At 44.8% G+C, this 18,699-nt stretch overlaps 1 protein-coding gene across 1 annotated transcript; it reads right to left on the bottom strand.

The window, feature by feature from the left end:
• Positions 1-1,269: 1,269 nt before the first annotated feature.
• On the bottom strand, positions 1,270-9,829 carry ccn1l.S (cellular communication network factor 1 like S homeolog). Its single transcript, NM_001114822.1, is given in 5 exon segments — positions 1,270-2,991; positions 3,290-3,483; positions 4,034-4,405; positions 5,067-5,280; positions 9,538-9,829. Coding segments are annotated over 5 exon segments (1,158 nt in total). The 5' UTR covers positions 9,613-9,829; the 3' UTR covers positions 1,270-2,688.
• Between the last annotated feature and the right edge of the window lie 8,870 nt (positions 9,830-18,699).

Here is an 18,699-nt window from a genome sequence, read left to right as displayed (position 1 = left end):
TCCAAAGAAGGAAAACAAATATGAAGAATGGCTGTTCTGTTGTGCCTTCTCCAGAGACTGCGGTTGCAACCTTGGAATTGAGATGCTGGAGCTGTGGGACACAGTGAGCTCCTGTGCCAGAGTTTGCTGAGTCAGTGCCTCACCTGCATGCACCCAGCACCTTCCCAGACATCTCCCTACTACAAACATCTCATGTTTCTACTAAATTCTGGGCATTCCATAACTCTCCCCACACTTCCCCACACATCGCTCCTCAGTGCCAGAACAAGGATAAATTCACTGGCAAAACAGTGTATGAGTGACCCAGGCCTGCATTTAGGCCAGGAAAGAGGCAATCCCCCTCCCACTGACCAGTTTCAGAGTGGCCATCTTTTCCTCATTATTCTACTGTTAACAGTAATTATTAGGTCCCATGTAAAGGACATGCGGATTCTACTATACATGGAATTGCCACTGTATTTATCCTTTTGTGTGTTCTGGGGTATTATATATGGAATTGCCACTGTGTTTATCCTGCTGTGTGGTCTGGGGTATTATACATGGAATTGCCACTGTATTTATCCTGCTGTGTTCTGGAGTATTATACATGGAATTGCCACTGTGTTTATCCTGCTGTGTATTCTGGAGCATTATACATGGAATTGCCACTGTGTTTATCCTGTTGTGTGTTCTGGGGTATTATACATGGAATTGCCACTGTATTAATCCTGCCATGTGTTCTAAGGTATTGTACATGGAATTTCCACTGTATTTATCCTGCCATGTGTTCTGGGGTATTATCCATGGAATTGGCACTGCATTTATCCTACCATGGGTTCTGGGGTATTTTACATGGAATTGGCACTGTATTTATCCTACTGTGTGTTCTGAGGGTATTAAACATGGAACTTACCAAAGATAATAAGAAGCAATATGTCTTTATTCTGGGATCAGGTAAATCAAGTCATTTTGGGGTTTCCTGGAGTGCTAAGAAGTAATGCAATTTTTCAATAATAGAACAGAAGAACCAGGCCCATCTTAATGGCTGTCTTTATACTGATTAGGAAAGTGTTGTTCAGTCCCTTGTGCCATAATATATAATAGCTATAAGGATGCCAGATCAGATGACTTATCAGGGTTGATGGGAATTGCCTCATGTAGGACATAAGTCTTTTGGAGAGATGAGAATCCCAAATCCAATATTTCTGCATATTGTACTATATTCTGAGAGTCCATCAATGAAACGTGGCTCCAGTATCCTCGCCCCCCGGAAAAAAATCAAAACCCAAGTTGTAATTTCTTCTAAGAGTAGAAAATCTTGTAATACTGCCACATCCAGAGTCACGGATATATTAAATCACATTTATACAGGCTTTAAAAAGGAATTTGCTGATCACATGCAAACACGGCCTCAGGAAGATTCTCACAAAACATTTTCCCTTTAATACAGGAAAATAAGTACACGATAATTAGAGTACAAAAAAAACCAGAAAGCATAAACTTCTACCGGGCAGCAAATATTGCTGAGGGCGGGTCATAAAATATATATCTCTTTTTAATATATTATATACACCTTTACATGGGCAGTGCATGAACAGTGAACCCTACATTTGTATGTACAGATGAGACATGAATGGAGTAAGAGAAAGGCCACTGTGGGTCGTATATACATGTCCCAAGGCCAGTGATGCAGGGAGTACTTCTCCTAAGTACAAGCACAGAGCAGTATTTGTATCTGTACAAAGTGCTGAGTGTCGGCATAGGCTGGAAAGGTAACAGGGTTGAGGACAGGGCTGCTGTCCCAGGGAAACAAAATATATTCATATTCTTCCAAGTGTCAGTCGTGTACTCCCCCAGCTATACTGTCACCTCTAACCTGAAGGCTGCATCTTGTTAAGGAAACCCCTTAATGCTACCTGGAATCCTCCTCCTAAATACAGGAGCTCGTCGAGGACAGTTTGAGCCGGTACAAGCATTAGGTACATCTGCAAAGTCCAAGGGACATTATTGTCCAACAAATCTACTGAAACTGCTTGTAGCATCAAAGCCACCATTGTCTACATAAAAACTGGGCAATCAATTCAGTATACATTCCTTTCTGCGCTAAATCAATTGGACCATGGAAGACTACGCTAGCAACTCCTCCTGATTTAACAGTGTGCGTTCAAAGAATATCCGATAAGTATCCCCTCCACTCCTGACTAAGCTACTTCAATGAAACATGACTGGCACCTCACAGACATGTTTTCTCTCTAGCAAACAGACAGAAGGCCTGCCTTTCTATAGGGTGCCTATAAACAGATTATTTCCTACACTACATCCATTCTGCAGAATGCTTCATCACTCCTTACAGTGGATTGAACAGTTGCATCTGGAGCCGTGAAAAGTACGTAATGATATTTGCCTGGTGACAACAAGGCCAGACTGGGGGCAGCTACATCCTACAATAACTGACTTGTTAAGGCTCAGGGAAAGCTGAAGACATTGGTTGAGCTCCCTCACATTCCCTCTACTATGACTATGCCTCGGACAACCATCGGATCAGTTCCACATTGGGTATATTATGCAGCAGATTCAGATTATGTCCTTGTGGACCTCTCCTGCCAGGCTTGAAACACTAGTCCCAGGGAGCTACAGACACCCTCCTGGTGAAAGTGTTCTTTGGTTAGGGTGTCATCTCCCTTGACCACAACCCTTGAGTCTTAAGACTCAGTCCATGAATTTGTGGATGTCGTTGTGTAGCCGATAGTGGGGGTATGAGAGTTCGCTGTGATAGGGGCAGTTCTGGTAACATTTGCACTTTTGCACCCACATCACACTCTTTTGGAAAGTGTCTCCATCCTCGCAGTGGAAGCGGACGCGCATGGTCCTTGTCTTGGAAGGGGTGCAGCAGCGGCCATCGGTGCAGGAACCGCAGTAAAGGGGCTTGTATTGGCGCATGCTGGTGCAGCCGGCGTATTTTATATGTACCGCTTGTTTGGCTTTCTTGGTGCGAACACATTTCTTTCCATTCTAGTAAGAGACACAAAGAGTTCATTTATAGATTTTATCAGCAAACCAGGGCAAGAAAATAGTACTTTACTGGTAGTACAATGGCAGAAACGGATAGAGAAATGATAGAACCACCCTTAGCTGGCAATATGAATGAATAACTCACGAGAAAGCGCCGGGAAGCTGCAACTTAATCCACAGTTATTTCCTGCACTCCTACAACCATCAGGTTCAAGTTGAATATTACCCCAGCTAGAGCTTGCTAGAGTATATAGTATGGAGGGCATCACACAAAGAAATCCTGCTATTAGGTTCATACCTTGGGTTTCATAGGAAAAGGATCTTGGCAAGGACGGATTTCACACAGGCGGGTCTCCTTCATAAGCTTGCACTGGGGATTATCATTGGTGATCCTGGTGGAGACTCCCATGTCGCAGGATTTAGAGCACTGAGACCATTCTGTAGTTTGGATGGCACAGGCAGTCCTGCCCGGGTGTGGCAGAGGAGCCAGCCCTGTAGCACAACACAAGAGACTGTATGTATTTGTACCCAGCGCAAACCTCCTAAAAGGGCATTTCTAGGAATGATCAGCGAGTCCCTACTTTGCCAATAACATTAACCAACAATGTTCCCATGTAATATATGAAAACACATTTCAGTATTTGAGTCAAATAGAAATAAATGCTTTCTGGTCACTACTGGAAACACAGTCAGGGCAAAGGTTTCCACAACACAAACAGCACTCAAAAGACCATCAAATAGTTCTGCCAGGGCAACCACCCTAATTACCTCCCAGTGACATAAACCTCCCCTCCCCCCATAGAGAGTAAACAAGAGCTGTGACTTGTTTCACCTTAGAACCAGCTTGGAATGGCTGGACAGATATGGAGAGGGCACAGGTACAAGGAGAATGATATAAGAGGTACCAATTCTGTACGTGAGAGAGTTCAGCTATTTATATATTTACATTGCTCCACAAGGTCTGGAGAAACCATCTCGACAAGGAAACAATAGAGAGGCAATAAACACCAATTCATGATTTACGGCCACTGTTCCTACTCACCATTTTCCACCCTGAATCCATTTCTGACCAAGCTAATCAGCTCGTTGCTCGACACTGGTTCAATATCTGCCTGGTTTCCAATCTCTGCAAATGACCTTAGAGGGTCTTCTCCATCTGCTGTGGTGGTGTCTCCCGAGTCCTCAGGTATGTGATTGCTGTCACATTGCCACATCTCACAGCATTGCCCTGGCACCTTTACCAGCCTGGGGTTAATGCAGTCCACACCAGGCAGCGCCATCTCCTGGGGGCACAAGGGCATGCAGCCCACCACCCCGTCCATACAGGTGCACTGGTGCTTGCAGTTGGGCTGAAAGTTCTCCCCGTTCTGATAGATCTGACCAAAGAATTCACAAGAGCGCCCTTCTGACTTTGCTACAGGTTGAAGAGAAAGGGATTTTGAGCAATGGGGTTCTACTTCACAGATCATTATAGAGTGTTTGGTAAAGACAAATGCTTATTTTTTAGCTAACAGTAGCCCTTGACCCATATCAGTTTAGAAGATCAACTGTTTATTTCTTCTCTTCTGATCAGTGCCAAGGGCCGTGCCAGACAATTATTGCCCTCAGAGCAGCCAATTTATTTTCGCTTATCTGGAAGCATTTTTATAAGATGGCTCCATTGAAGCCTTGCCAGACGTGCCCATGTCTAGCATTACATATATTCTGAGCAAACAAGGCAGCCAGTGCCAAAGAGAAGGAGCCAGGGGGTCAGCCCTTAGCCAGAAGGTTATCAGGTTCAACCTTAAACTAAACGCCTGTGATGGTAATTTATAAGTCTCAATGGGATCTTCATCTGGATCACCAGCAGAGCTGAATTAATGGAGCCAGTTGCAGGAATGCTTGGGAACATGCAAACGCACATTCCATGAGCAGCACTCCTAAATATAATTTAAATGACCATATAAACTGAGTACAGAGCCCATTCTAATATCCAGTGCTGTCATTGGATGGAGTACTACCCATATTGGGTTTGTGGGAGCATAGGAAACCAGAGGAAACTCAGGGTGAAATCGGCACAATAAAAAAATACTCACCTCTACAGATGCCCATGGGAGAGGAAGGGTCGGCGCCAAAGTCACAGTGCAAGCCTTTGATGTGATCGCAAGGATGGTTCAGTCCACAGTCCTGATTATACTGACGGGCACAGACTTTGCAGCACCCGCAGGAATCCATTACCAGACTAATGCCAGGAGGGCACGACTGGGCTTCTTTAGGGCATACACACTGCGTTGGGCAGGAAGCTTCCATCTGGAAAAACAATTGGAATGGGTTACTAAATCAGCATTGACATAAAAACTGGACCACCCATTGGCTGTTACAGACATATCTGGCCTACCAAAGCCTCAGCTGTGGCCTTCCAGCTTGCCCCTCACCAGCAGGCAGATAGCCAGGGCAGGTTCTGAAGGTCAGAAAAGGTGTCTACCCTGGGCCCCTATCACCAAAGGTTGTATATTATTTTTGTGCCACTGAGCCACTATAGATAACGAATGCCCTGCAGTGTGCCAAGAGTAATTTCCCGCCTGCTAATCCTCCAATTACAGCAAATTCCTGTGCAGATGGCCAAGGGCAGATGGAAACAGGTGGTCACGTGCCCAACATGAGTCACGCCAGAAGCCACAAGGCTTGGCAAGGCTGCCAGATACTGGACAAGGCAAGAACTGTGGCAGCACAAGGAATAGAGGCCTATTTCACACTTGTTGTTATAACCAGATGATTCCTGGAAGAGGGAAAAAGCGAGGGGAAAAGGCATTTCAGTGATTGTATGTGTGTGTGCGTGTGTGTTAGTGAACCACACAGCTCCATCTTCATCCAAAATAGAAGCCAGAGTGTTTTCCGGCAAATGCCAAAACTATAAATACTGAGGTTATGAACAGGCCTTTAAATAGGTATAAATAGAATTAAACCACATTTCCCTGCTACGGCTTGTGCTTAAAATGAGAGGTTTCTGGCTGCCACGAAAGTGTGTATTATTCTTCGGCAACCCCAACTGAGTTGCTCTGAAATGCAATAGAATCACACTATTTCTTTCCTCCCCATCACCTTTCTACCTGCTTTGAGGGAACCAATAAATTCCAGAATGACCATTCACCTGCTAGAGTACAACTCCAAGGCAGTTCTGCCATCTTGGATTTGTTACTGGGTTCAGTTTTGACTTTGGTGGTTGTATAAAATGTACTGCTCTGCTACTTACTATTAGGAAAGAGACAAGAGGGGAAACTTCTAAGAGATTCCTAAAATACCCTCAGTATAGACCTCAGTATTTCTGAGTTTATGATTGGCTGTGGGGAATGAAATAACAACATGCATTTACTAATAAGGACATTGCAAGGTCACACCAATAACAAGCGCCATTGAACTGATTTTGTTCCCTATGCTCTGTACTACAGGCGAATCTTAACAGAGGCTTGGAGGTGCTAAGACTTCTTAAAACAACATCAATACATTTCCTACAACTCAAAGGTCAGAGGTATTATATATATGGAATTGGCACTGTATTTATCCTGCTGTGTGTTCTAGGGTATTATACATGTAATTGGCACCGTATTTATCCTGCCATATGTTCTGGGGTATTATACATGGAACTGGCCCTGTATTTATCCTATCCTATTCCTATGCTTTGTGTTCTTGGGTATTATACATGGAATTGGCACTGTATACATCCTGCGATGTGTTCTGGGGTATTATACATGGAACTGGCACTGTATTTATCTTGCCGTGTGTTCTGGGGTATTATACATGGAAACTAACCCTGTATTTACCTGCCATGTGTTCTGGGGTATTATACATGGAATTGGCACTGTATTTATCCTGCTGTGTGTTCTGGGGTATTATACATGGACCTGTCCTGTATTTATCCTGCCGTGGGTTCTCCTTATTAGCCCTACCGATGCACAAAAACCACCCTCAAAGTCTATAAACAGCATTACATTTCACCTTAGGATTTGCTACTGTAGGGCCTTATATTAATAAGTGGGCCCAGCAAGTCTGTTGTAATCCAGCTGTAGATGGACCTGAACACTGTACAGTGTGTGCGCCCACCTAATGACTGGAGCAGAGAAAAATCCACTTAACTGCTGGGAATGTTGGAGTCTAAACAGATTCTTTTGAGGGGAAAGGAAAATAAACAGAGCTCTTATTCTTTTCCTTTAACATCCCCAGGAACAAGAACTACAGGCTTTTATCTCTCCTGGTATTTCCGTACAGCCACCCACCTAGTGCTGGATAACTTGAGCCCCCACTGCTAACGGCAGCGCACTCTCTACAGAACCATAAGGTGGCCATAGACGCTACGATAATATTGTAGCCATTGATAGTGCTGAATGGTCAGATACAGGTAAAATTCTATTGTTTGTATCGGAATATCTGATCATTCAGCTGTACGTGTGAAATGAACGTCTTTTGCAGGAAACATCTTTTCCAGGAAAGATCTTAATTGTAACATCTATGGACACTTTAAGGGCCCAGCCGCCCCCGCCTTGTGTTATCTCTTCAGATGAATTCCTGATTCAGGCTCATATTATGAACTTTATGGATATTGCCGCTCGTCAGGAAGTGACATTTCCTCTGGTTATAAATGCAATGTTGGCTGGTTCTTGGCCTGTACAAGTGCAGATATTTGGTGCATATGATGGAAATGAATCACCTTCCTACGTACACATAGCCTGTGAGACACAGATTAGTCTCTCTCTCTCTGGGTGACTTATTGGCAAATGCCTTGGAATCCTACATTGTTGGCACCTCCTGGGGCAGACATGGCAAAGGGTAGCAGGGCACAGACACTTTCTCCGAGGCTGTGGCGTGCAACAGTCTGATTCTGCAACGGAAAAAGCCTTCGGGCTCCCCAGTCGGCCCCCTCCCTCTCAGCCAACCCCACAAAGAATGTAGGATCTAAAGGGTGGGATGTTTTTCCTTGTGAAATTCATAAAGGAAGGAATAAAAGTGAAATCCACAGCGGTGTCCAAGAAATGTGATCTGTGCATGTGATGGCGAGAAATAATAAACACACTGTGCAGCAGGAATGGAAACACACGGAGTGAGGCAACAGTGACACAGCTTAAAGGAGCCGCCTAGCTAAACATGTGCAGGGAAATCCTTTGCCCCATGTCTGCCCCACTGGGCACCAGTTTCCCTTCCCCAATTCGCATGCATCACCACCCATAACTCATCTTGGGGGGGGGGGCAGCCAGAATGTGGGGAGTCTTTTGTTTAGCTCTGAATCACACCACCCACATGGAAAGGGTTAAAGAAACATCCAACAGACATTTAAACCCTATTGGCTCCATATGAATTACCTTACTGCTGCTAAAGATTACTGCCTGCCCTCAACATAACCCACATACCCCAACTGCAACTTCCGATGGGAGGTGCCATATTGATTCCAGGCTTACAGGCTACAACCCCTGACAACAAACAGCAGACTTTACACAGAGGTGTACAGCAGCTGCAGCAAATACCCAACACACAAGCAATTTTCCCCCTCAGTATGCAAGGGGTTAACTAGAAGCTGTGCCCAGTGGATATGTGGTTGGGGTGCCAGTGGAACATGAGAGGATGAGAAGAAAGCTTCTGATTGGGTGAGGGCAAAGCTTTAATGCCCTACAGAATGGACCAATTGTTAGCAATGGGCTGAGAGTTTGGGGCAGTTGCCTGACATTCGGGTGCCGGGCACAGACAGGCAAGACATGACTACACTGAGCTGCTGCGCAAACCACTACAACCACTACCACTACAACCACCACCACCACTACATTTGTCATTCTACCACTCTCACTCCCCATTCTGCCACTCTCACTGCTCAGAACTCACTGCCCTTTTTGCCAATTCTGCCAATCTGCCCAATCTGCCACTCTCACTGCCCATTCTGTACTGTCACTGCCCATTCTGCCACTCTCACTCCCAGTTCTGTCACTCTCACTCCCATTCTGACACTCTCACTCCCATTCTGACACTCTCACTCCCCATACTGTCACTCTCACTCACTATTCTGCCACTCTCACTCCCCATTCTGCCACTCTCACTGCCCAGAACTCACTGCCCTTTTTGCCCATTCTGCCACTGTCACTGCCCATTCTGCACTGTCGCTCCCAATTCTCCCACTCTCACTACCCATTCTGCCACTCTCGCTGCCCATTCTGCCACTCTCACTGCTCTTTCTGCCACTCTCACTGCTCATTTTGCCACTCTCAATGCTCATTCTGCCACTCTCACTATAAACTGCCAGTCATTTCATCTTACCAGGGCAAGTGTTGTGGCAGCTCCTACAGGAACTCACATGGGTAAAGGGAGAAGAAGCCAGCAAAAAGTAGACTAATGTACTCAATCCATACAAGTGTCTGTAATAACGACATTAGAATATATATATATATATATATATATATATATATATATATATATATATATATATATATATATATATATATATAATATATATATAGAGGGCCACATGCACACTACATGATAGTAGTACTGGCACAGTGTGGGCACAAACAGAGAGGAGTCACTCACCAGTTTGCCAGAGGTGCCAGTGCTGATGAGGGCAGCCAGCTGTAGGAGTGGCAGGAGGACAGCCATGCTTCTCATCCCAGTGCAGCAGCAGCAGCAGTGTATAATATACAATAAGATTTATCTCTTCCTTCTGTCTTTGTGTTGCTTTGCAGTGCCAGGACCAGGGATCCTCGGTCAGTCAGGTTTGGGGCAGGGGGGCAGCTCACTGTTAAACTGCTTTTGGGGTTTGGGGCAGGGAGGCAGGGAGGCAGGTCTCTATTGAGCTGGTGTAGGGCTAAAGCCACAGTTCACCTGCGAGTCTCAGCTGTTCATTGACAAAGTCACATAGGGTCCCGACTATTTAAAGTCCCTTCGTGGCCACGCCCACCCCCTCCAGTGGGATCCGCCTCTCTTGGCTGCTCTGCTTGGCACGTGCTGACTGACAGTCTCGCCCCTGCCCTCTACAGGCGCACAGTGGCACCTAAACCCTCTCTGCATCTGGCGCAGCAGCAGTAACCCCTTCCACTGCTGCTCCAGGGCGTGGAGATCTAAGTGCATACTGGGATGTGTAGTCCACACACACATAAGACCTGCATGCCCTATACAAAGAACTGGTAGACACAATAGATAGTTGCAAGAAAGGGCTGGATGCCAGTGAGCAACACAATACAGGGCTGCTATACATGGACAATGCAATGCTGGCCAGGGGCTAATGTCTTCAGGAGGGGTCTTATTTATTCATCTTTGGGGGGCGGTTCAGCTTAAAGCCTGTTGTGAATATCCCTGATAGAAGCAAGTGTTCTATCAACCTTAAAGGGGTGGTTCACCTTTAATTTAACTCTGAGTTATAGAATGGCCAATGCTAAGCAACTTTTCAGTTAGTCTTCATTATTTATTTTTTATAGTTTTTGCATTATTTGCCTTCTTTTTCTGACTCTTTCCAACTTCCAAATGGTGGTCACTGACCCCTTCTAAAACAAATGCTCTGTAAGGCTACACATTTATTGTTATTGCTACTTTTTATTACTTTTTATTACTCATCTTTCTATTCAAACCCTCTCCTATTCATATTCCAGTCTCTTATTCAAATCAATGCTTGGTTGCTAGGGTAAATTGAATCCTAGCAACCAGATTGCTGACATTGCAAAGTGAAGAGCTGCTAAATAAAAAGCTAAATAACTTAAAAACTAGAAATAATAAAAAATGACAACCAATTGAAAACATCATACTCTCTACATCATACTAAAAGTTATCTCAAAGGTGAACAAACCGCTTTAACTACTATGTTCTATACAAATTTCCACATTTGCAAGGAAAGACGATTTACCTGGGCAGGGACAACTGCCCAAAAAGAGTTTGTACTTCTCTTGTCCCCAGTGGTCTCATATAGTGCCATCCTATGCATGTGCTAGACCTTTTACCCTCCCCCCGTGCGCGGTACTGCCCCCCCCCAGAATCAACGAATCTACGCTCTCTGGCACTCATGAAACAGAATAGCTTTATTTCAGTTGGCTCAGCGCTCAGATCTTTATTACCATTTGCGATGGTTATTTCGGGGGCAGCGCTGGCACAATTATATGCCTATTAGAAATGTGGATGAACGGAGGGCAAATCATACAATCAGATATTTGGCAAAAATATGCGCTGGAGGTGCAAAAAACCAAGGTCACCCCTACACAGAGTGACCATACAATGAATTTTTCAAATATAGACTCAGGTGGTATCAAAAAAATCTTTTACTGTTTAAAACAATTTGGCAATATACAATTGTGTTAACAATCCCCTTGACAAAGGCATTTGTGCCGAAACGTTGCTTCTTTTTTTGCTTTGTATAAACCTTTGGATGGTATGTATTCTATTACTATGTATATCATTGCTGTATAAACTTAACTTTTGTTAACACAATTGTATATTGCCAAATTGTTTTAAACAGTAAAAGATTTTTTTGATACCACCTGAGTCTATATTTGAAAAATTCGTTTGAGTGCATAACCTATTGTATGGTATACAATTATATGCCCTGTTTGTAGTAGCAGCAGCGCAGGGAAATGCATCCAATGCTGCAATGAATCCTTTCCCATAATAAACATTAAAGCTAAAGTGTCCCTTACACACACACATGCGCTCGCTTAATCAGCTTACCTATGGGAGCAAGGCATTGACTAATCGCTGTCATGTCTCCCAACATGCTCTGCACCCACAGGGATGGTTTCCAAAGGTAAGAATACAGTTAACCCCCAGCTGGTCACATAAGGAGACAGAGGCAAGGATACAGCACTCTAAAGGTTAATATATTCAGCATGGGGGGGGCAGATCCATTATGACAATTGCCAGCTTTGCACTACAGAGCATATTCCTCCTTTTATTAGGAGAAACAATACTCTTACTATGATGATAACGATGTTGGGGTTCCTATACGTATGCCACATTCTTTATACACATTGACACATGATATCACTTTATGGTGACTAGTATGCACCTCTATCTCCCAATGTGAGGCCTGTCCAGTAATGCCGGGGTGGGTAGCGTTGGAACATATCCCTCAGTTGACGAGTCACAGGTTTTAGCCATACCTTCCCTAACTTTCCTGGGTTGTAAATTTTCCCTTAGATCTTTAAAATTGGAATATGACTCACTCTGCCAGGAGAGATGACATGTAGGAGAAGAGCCCGAGGGTCTTATAATGATGCCTGTACAGAATACCCCAGGGGCTGACGGAGATCTATTGTGCACGGGGTGCTACAATTCTGGCCTTGGCTGTGATACTCTGTAATGTCTGCCCCACCTTGAATACTATATTGAGCTATATCTGCCTGTGACACACTTACTCTATATATTAATGTCCCCATGTCTGCACAGTATGATTCAAAGCCCCCCTATAAGGCATCACAGATGCAGAGATCTGATTGGATGCTCACACGCATATCTGACAGTGGGAGTTTATATGAATACAGACACATCCATCATATAAAGTGACTAACTGGGTGCTATATGTGATGTATGTGTTTCCATTCTTACCACTGTGGGCCCCCTGGATGAGAGCATGCCGACTAAGCCATGGATGGTGTCTGTCCAGGTGTATTCGCATAGTAAAACTCTATTAAAATAAAGAGCACTTTGTCACTCTACAACTCCCAGCTAGGGATGGGCGAATTTGACCCGTTTCGCCGCCGACAAAATGTTGCCGATGCCCATTAAAGTCTAATGCGCGTCAAAAAATCTTTTTGCGTCTTTTTTTTTGACGCACAACGCCATATAAGTCTATGGGCGTCATTTCCGCAGCGAAACAAGGCGAAAAAATTCACCCATCCCTACTCCCAGCACCAAATGAGAACAAGGGCATGAAGAGAGATACAGGAAATACAAAATAATAACAATGATCCAATTTCCTATTGATAAGAAAGGAAAATATATGGGCAGAAAGCTGATGGAAGGGTACAATGGGCAGAGAGAGAGAGAAGGCACCAGGAGTTTGTACAGACAGACACCTCATTGATGAGCACATGGCTTCCGATCAAACATTCAGCTTTGCTCTCAAGGTGGGACTGAGCCAGCGGGACAACGGGGCAGACTGTGCCTAAAAGCACCTTTGCACAATAGGGTCAGCATGGAGCAAGTTTACTCTAGACCTGTAGCCTTCTATTGCTCAATAGCCTTGCTTCTAGGCCAGGGGTAACTAAGTCTGGGCTTTAGGTATCAAGTATTTAACATAATGGCTGCTTTTATTACATAAATAATCTTAACACATGTCCTGCTAAAGGGGAAGTAGAAAAGGCATACAGTATTCACCTATTTATACAAGATCCATTAATAACTTTCCTATAGTAAAGCACATTTTCAGCCTCTCGGCCACCTAGTACTCACCCACCTACAATGCTGATTCTCCTACTCCTTCTGGGCTGCTCTGAATCTGAATCTGAGTCAGTCAGGAAGCTTTTTTAAATTAATCTAACCTTTCCCCAGTATTTGACCAGGTACAGAGGTCTGATTCTCTGTACTCCCTGCTCCTGGGCTGCTCTCTTTCCCATGGTCAGAAAGGAACCTCCTACTGGGTAAGTGAATCCAATCTCCCCTCAGTCATTACCCAGGTACAGAGCTCTGATTCCCTGTACTCCCTGCTCCTGGGCTGCTCTCTTTCCCATGGTCAGAAACAGAAACGTAACTTGGTGGGGGCGGGCCCTGGTGCGAGCCGTGCAGACGGGCCCTCCCCCACCCTCGTGTGCACTATATTTCTGTGCCGCTGCAGCCGACTCCAGCCGGCTGCAGAGCGCACGATCTTCCGGGGGGGCCCTGCGGGGGTGCGGACCCTGGCCCATTTGCACCCCCTGCTCCCCGGTAGTTACGCCCCTGGTCAGAAAGGAACCTCCTACTGGGTAAGTGAATCCAATCTTGCCTCAGTAATTACCCAGGTACAGAGCTCTGATTCTCTGTACTTCCTGCTCCTGTACTGCTCTCTTTCCCATGGTCAGACAGGAACCTCCTCCTGGGTAAGTGAATCCAATCCCCCCAGTACTTACCCAGATACAGAGTTTTGATTCCATGTACTCCCTGCTCCTGGGCTGCTCTCTTTCCCATGGTCAGGCAGGAACCTCCCCCTGGGTAAGCAAATCCAATTGCCCCCAGTACTTACCCAGGTACAGAGCTTTGATTCACTGTACTCCATGGTCCTAGGCATTTCTATTTCCCTTGGTCAGGCAGGAAACTCCCCAGGATAAGTGAATCCTATCTCTCCCCAGTATTTACCCAGGTACAGTGAAATATGTCAATGGTCCCCAGTCACCAAATATATATATAATGAGATAAACAACATAGGGGAGTGGGCAATAAACCCACATCATTCGGCAACTAGCCATATCATATACTCCTTACACAGCATTTGCACATTTCATGTAGCTGAGTTTGCAGCTGGACTGACTTACAAAGATCTAAAGCTGGCCATAGACGCAAAGATCTGATCGTACGAATCGAGGATTCGTATGATTTTCGAACCGTGTGTGGAGAGTCCCGACATTTTTCGTCCGGCGGAGATCGGTCATTTGGTCGATTGGACAGGTTAGAAAATTTCTGTCGGCTGCCGATAATATCTCTGCTTGTATTGCCGATTGTACGATTTTCAGTGGGAGACTGTCACTAGCTTTGGTTGGACATAGATATCGTACGATTGCTGTCAGGGGCAGAACATTGCTGATCTGTTCTTTAACTAATCTGACTGGTAAGACTTTGATCTGATGGTTAGTGGTGGGTTGGGAGATGGGAAAGTCCGATCGTACGATGATTCGTACGATCGGATCTTTGCATCTATGGCCAGCTTAAGGGAGGTTTGAGGCGATGATTTTATAGTCTTGGCACCAAGTAATTGTATTTTCATAGCATCCGTAAGGTTATAGGGAGGGGGGCAGGGGCAAACACATTACAGTGAGTTGTTACAATGCAGAGAAATAGCAATAGCGTGGCACCCCAGGCATGTCTGTCCATAGCTGACCTGCAGTGTAATAGAGACAAAGTATCAGCAGCAATCCGCAGCCCCTGTCCTTGTAGCTGGAATGTGTGGCTGTTGATATCAAGTACAACAATGGGATACATTTGGTTTCCTCTATGATTAAGGGCTGAGTGCATCACTGGACTATGTCCAGCATTTGCTGCAGAGGGGACCTGGAATGTCCCCCCGATGACGAGTTGGGCCCCCCAGAAGCAGATATGCCAGTCCCAGGTATCTGCCTGTGTAATGTGAACATGCCAGCTCCTCTCATTCCACTCCCCCTATTGTTCACTCCGTGCTCTCAGGAAGTCTGAATCAGATAGAAATGTCCCACAACTGCTACTGTTTCGATTCACAAAGCCTTTCCTAATATAGGGTTTTTTTTGGGTTTATATATTAGACATTCCTGGCTGCAAAGTGAATTCAAGGAATGTCAATGAGCAGGACATCCAGACCCCACAACTGATGGCCTAATATAAATATTTCCCACTTATTTATTGTACAGATGACTCAGCACAGTATCTTTTATAAGTAAAAGTAATACCCAAACATCCATAACAGGGATTTTTCACTCATCATTTAGAGTAGGGGGTACATTATCCTTATAACACACTCAGAGTTCCCTGTATAACGCTGCAGCCTTGTGCCTTTATATGGTCACAGAACCCCTCAATGACTTCTAATATCCTTATCATTTACAGTAGGGGGTACATTATCCCTTATAATACATGAGTGATGCTCAGAATTCCCTGTAAACTCAGCCTGCAGCCTTGTGCCTTTATATGGTCACTGTGGATGCAGCGAATCCACAATTTTGCAAAGATTCGGCCGAATACCGAACCCTAATTTGTTTATGCAAATTAGGGGTAGGAAAGGGAAAACATTTTTTAGTTCCTTGTTTTGTGACAAAAAGTCACACGATTTGCCTCCCTGTCCCTAATTTGAATATGCAAATTAGGATCCGGATTCGGTTTGGCTGAGCAGAAGGATTTGGCCGAATCCGAATCCTGCTGAAAAATGCAGAATCCTGGCCGAATCCCGAACCGAATCCTAGATTCGGTGCATCCCTAATGGTCATAGAACCCCTCAATGACTTTTAATATTCTGATCATTTACAGTAGGGGTTACATTATCCCTTATAATACATGAGTGATGCTCAGAGTTCCCTGTATAAATTCAGGGAAAAAGGCCTTTAGATTTGGAAAATGTTCATAAATCAGAATATGTCAGTGTGTAAAGTTCTTACTGAGCTGCAGGAATCAGGCAGCCAGTGGCCATATCTGTGTCAATTTGGGCACCAGAACCACTGAAAGCCACAAAGGTTCTCAGCTGGACATATGGCTAATCATGGCATGAAGGGCGCAGCCTTCTTGTGCATGACGCTCCAGGTACCGGCGTTTGTCATGGGCTCATGACTAGCGGAGGAGCCATGTCCAGGATCTGTCATAGGCAACTTTTATCCAACTACTGTTATAGTAACGTCAGGCCCCACTGTGTCCCTGTAGCACTTGCCCCAGTTCTTAGGAACGGCACACGTCTCTCAGCCACATTAAACCCTTTTTGCCCATTGAGCAGTTTAGGGGATGAAACCGTTTGGATCCTTTCTGGCACGGCCCAGTCGTGAGCAATATTTCTGTGTCTGGATAATATTACTTCCCCTCGGCCCTGTGCTTTGTTGAAATGAATGCTGCGGTGGGTTTTACTGGAATTCATCATTCATGCTTTCTGGTACAGTCACTTGATATCATTAACTATTTCACTTCCCTGTGTCCTTTAGGTGCTATGGCTAATATGGTTCTTGACCCTATATACTGTAAATCCATCTCTAATGTCCCAAGTCAGTTCTAGTGCAAATAAACTTTGTGCAGGTATTACATTGATTAGCTGGAAAGTGTTGCAATCACTTTATACGGTGTCGGACTGGCCCACAGGGATACCAGAAACTCCCGGTGGGCCCAGGTGTCAGTGGGCCCTCCTGCTTCAAAACATTTGGCATATTTCATGGCCATTACCTATTTCTATGAGAACAAAGAGACTAAATAGATTGAATAAGAGATTATAGTATGTAAAGAAAAGAGACTAGCAGAATAGAGGTTGCATGAGGAGAGGAATTATAATAGTCTTGAGAGTGGGCCCCTGATCTAAGGTCTATGGTGGGCCCCTGGTCTAAGATTTTTGGGTGGGCCCCTGGTGTCCCAGTCCGACACTGCGTTAGTATAAATAATAGATGTCTAAACTTGAGATGCAGTGGATGCACAAAGGTGTTGGTTCCAGTCGTAAAGCCCATCTGTTAAGAGGGGCCCACCACAGGCCTGGCATCTTGAATGTATATAAAATACAGACCCTGATACATAGAAGACACATAGAAGGAAGGTGAAATTCTTTTTATGTAGCTATATTGCAAATTGCCCTTCCCCCAGGGACGCACACAGTTGCCAATCAGCTGTTTCTGGCTTCACTTTTAATGTTATCAGGCTACTGTAATTGTCTACAGATGAGCTGGCCACCACAGTGAGGACTGTGATTTGCCCCCCTTACATCAATGTTCCAATCAAAAAAACACTTACAGTGCATGCTTTAATTTTCCAACAAAAGGACAGGGTGTCGCTACAGATCTATCACAGGTTTTGGGATTTCGTTCCTGCTCTGCAAAGCTTGTCAACAGACAACCCCAAACTAATGAATAGCTGCTGGGGTTCAGTGAAGTGTGATTTGTACCAATGAATGGATCTGGGTTTGCTTTCTATTAAGTACAGTACAGCTTTTAAATTTTATTACTGTCACCCTGCTATAGTTCCAGGGGTACCCAGGGCACAACTAAGCACTCACCCCAAATCTCTCCCTAACTGGTCATCAGGCTGGGCCCCATTAGCTCATAACAAGTTTACAGATATATAGAAACATTGGGGTAACAGTCACGCTGCTATAGTTTCAGGGGTACCCAGGGTACAAATAAGCTCTCATCCCAAATCTCCTTCCAACTGGCCTTCTGACTGGGCCTCCTTAGCTCATAACAAGGTTACAGATATATAGAAACATTGGGGTGTCCCCCTGCTATACAAAGACAGTGCTGAGAAAGTGATGGTGGAATCTCCAAGCAGCTAGAAGGGATATACAACACTTGGAAAGAGAGTGCAATGTGTGTGTGCATGTAGAAGAGTAAAAGAATGCTGAACTCTACTCACATTAGTTAGTGGTGTTGCCTGAATGTGATGGTGTCTGGGGTTCGATTCTCACCAGGGTACTATGTGTGCAGACACTGGTAAAGGAAAACAATAACAACGTAAGTTCAGTTATTTTCCCAGCCACGAGTGAGAAGCCACAATTGTTTCAAGTGAAAGTTTGGGAGACGAGGAAGAGTCTCAGAGTTTATTGACTCACACGTCACAATGTTGGCGGTGAACTTTGTCATTTGCACAAGTGAGTGTACATAAGTAGGACAAACAGACGCAGGACACCTCTGCCTTAACCTTACACTCAAGATGATGTTTTTGCTCAGAAGCGCATGTTGCTGTGCATCACAGAGCCCTGGAAACAAGGGGCTGATTCTCCTGCTCACAGTGCCACAGCCCAATGTATACTCAAGCTCTGCTCCAACTTTCCAACTTCCTCTCCTACCAGAAAGCATGCGAGTTATGCCGAGAATGTACTTACACTGACTTACACTGCTGCCTTGTTCTCACCACATACTTCTTACCAGTTAC

This window comes from Xenopus laevis, chromosome 8S (genome assembly GCF_017654675.1).
Source record: "Xenopus laevis strain J_2021 chromosome 8S, Xenopus_laevis_v10.1, whole genome shotgun sequence".
Taxonomy (NCBI): Eukaryota; Metazoa; Chordata; class Amphibia; order Anura; family Pipidae; genus Xenopus; species Xenopus laevis.
This window is presented reverse-complemented; position numbering and strand designations above follow the sequence as displayed.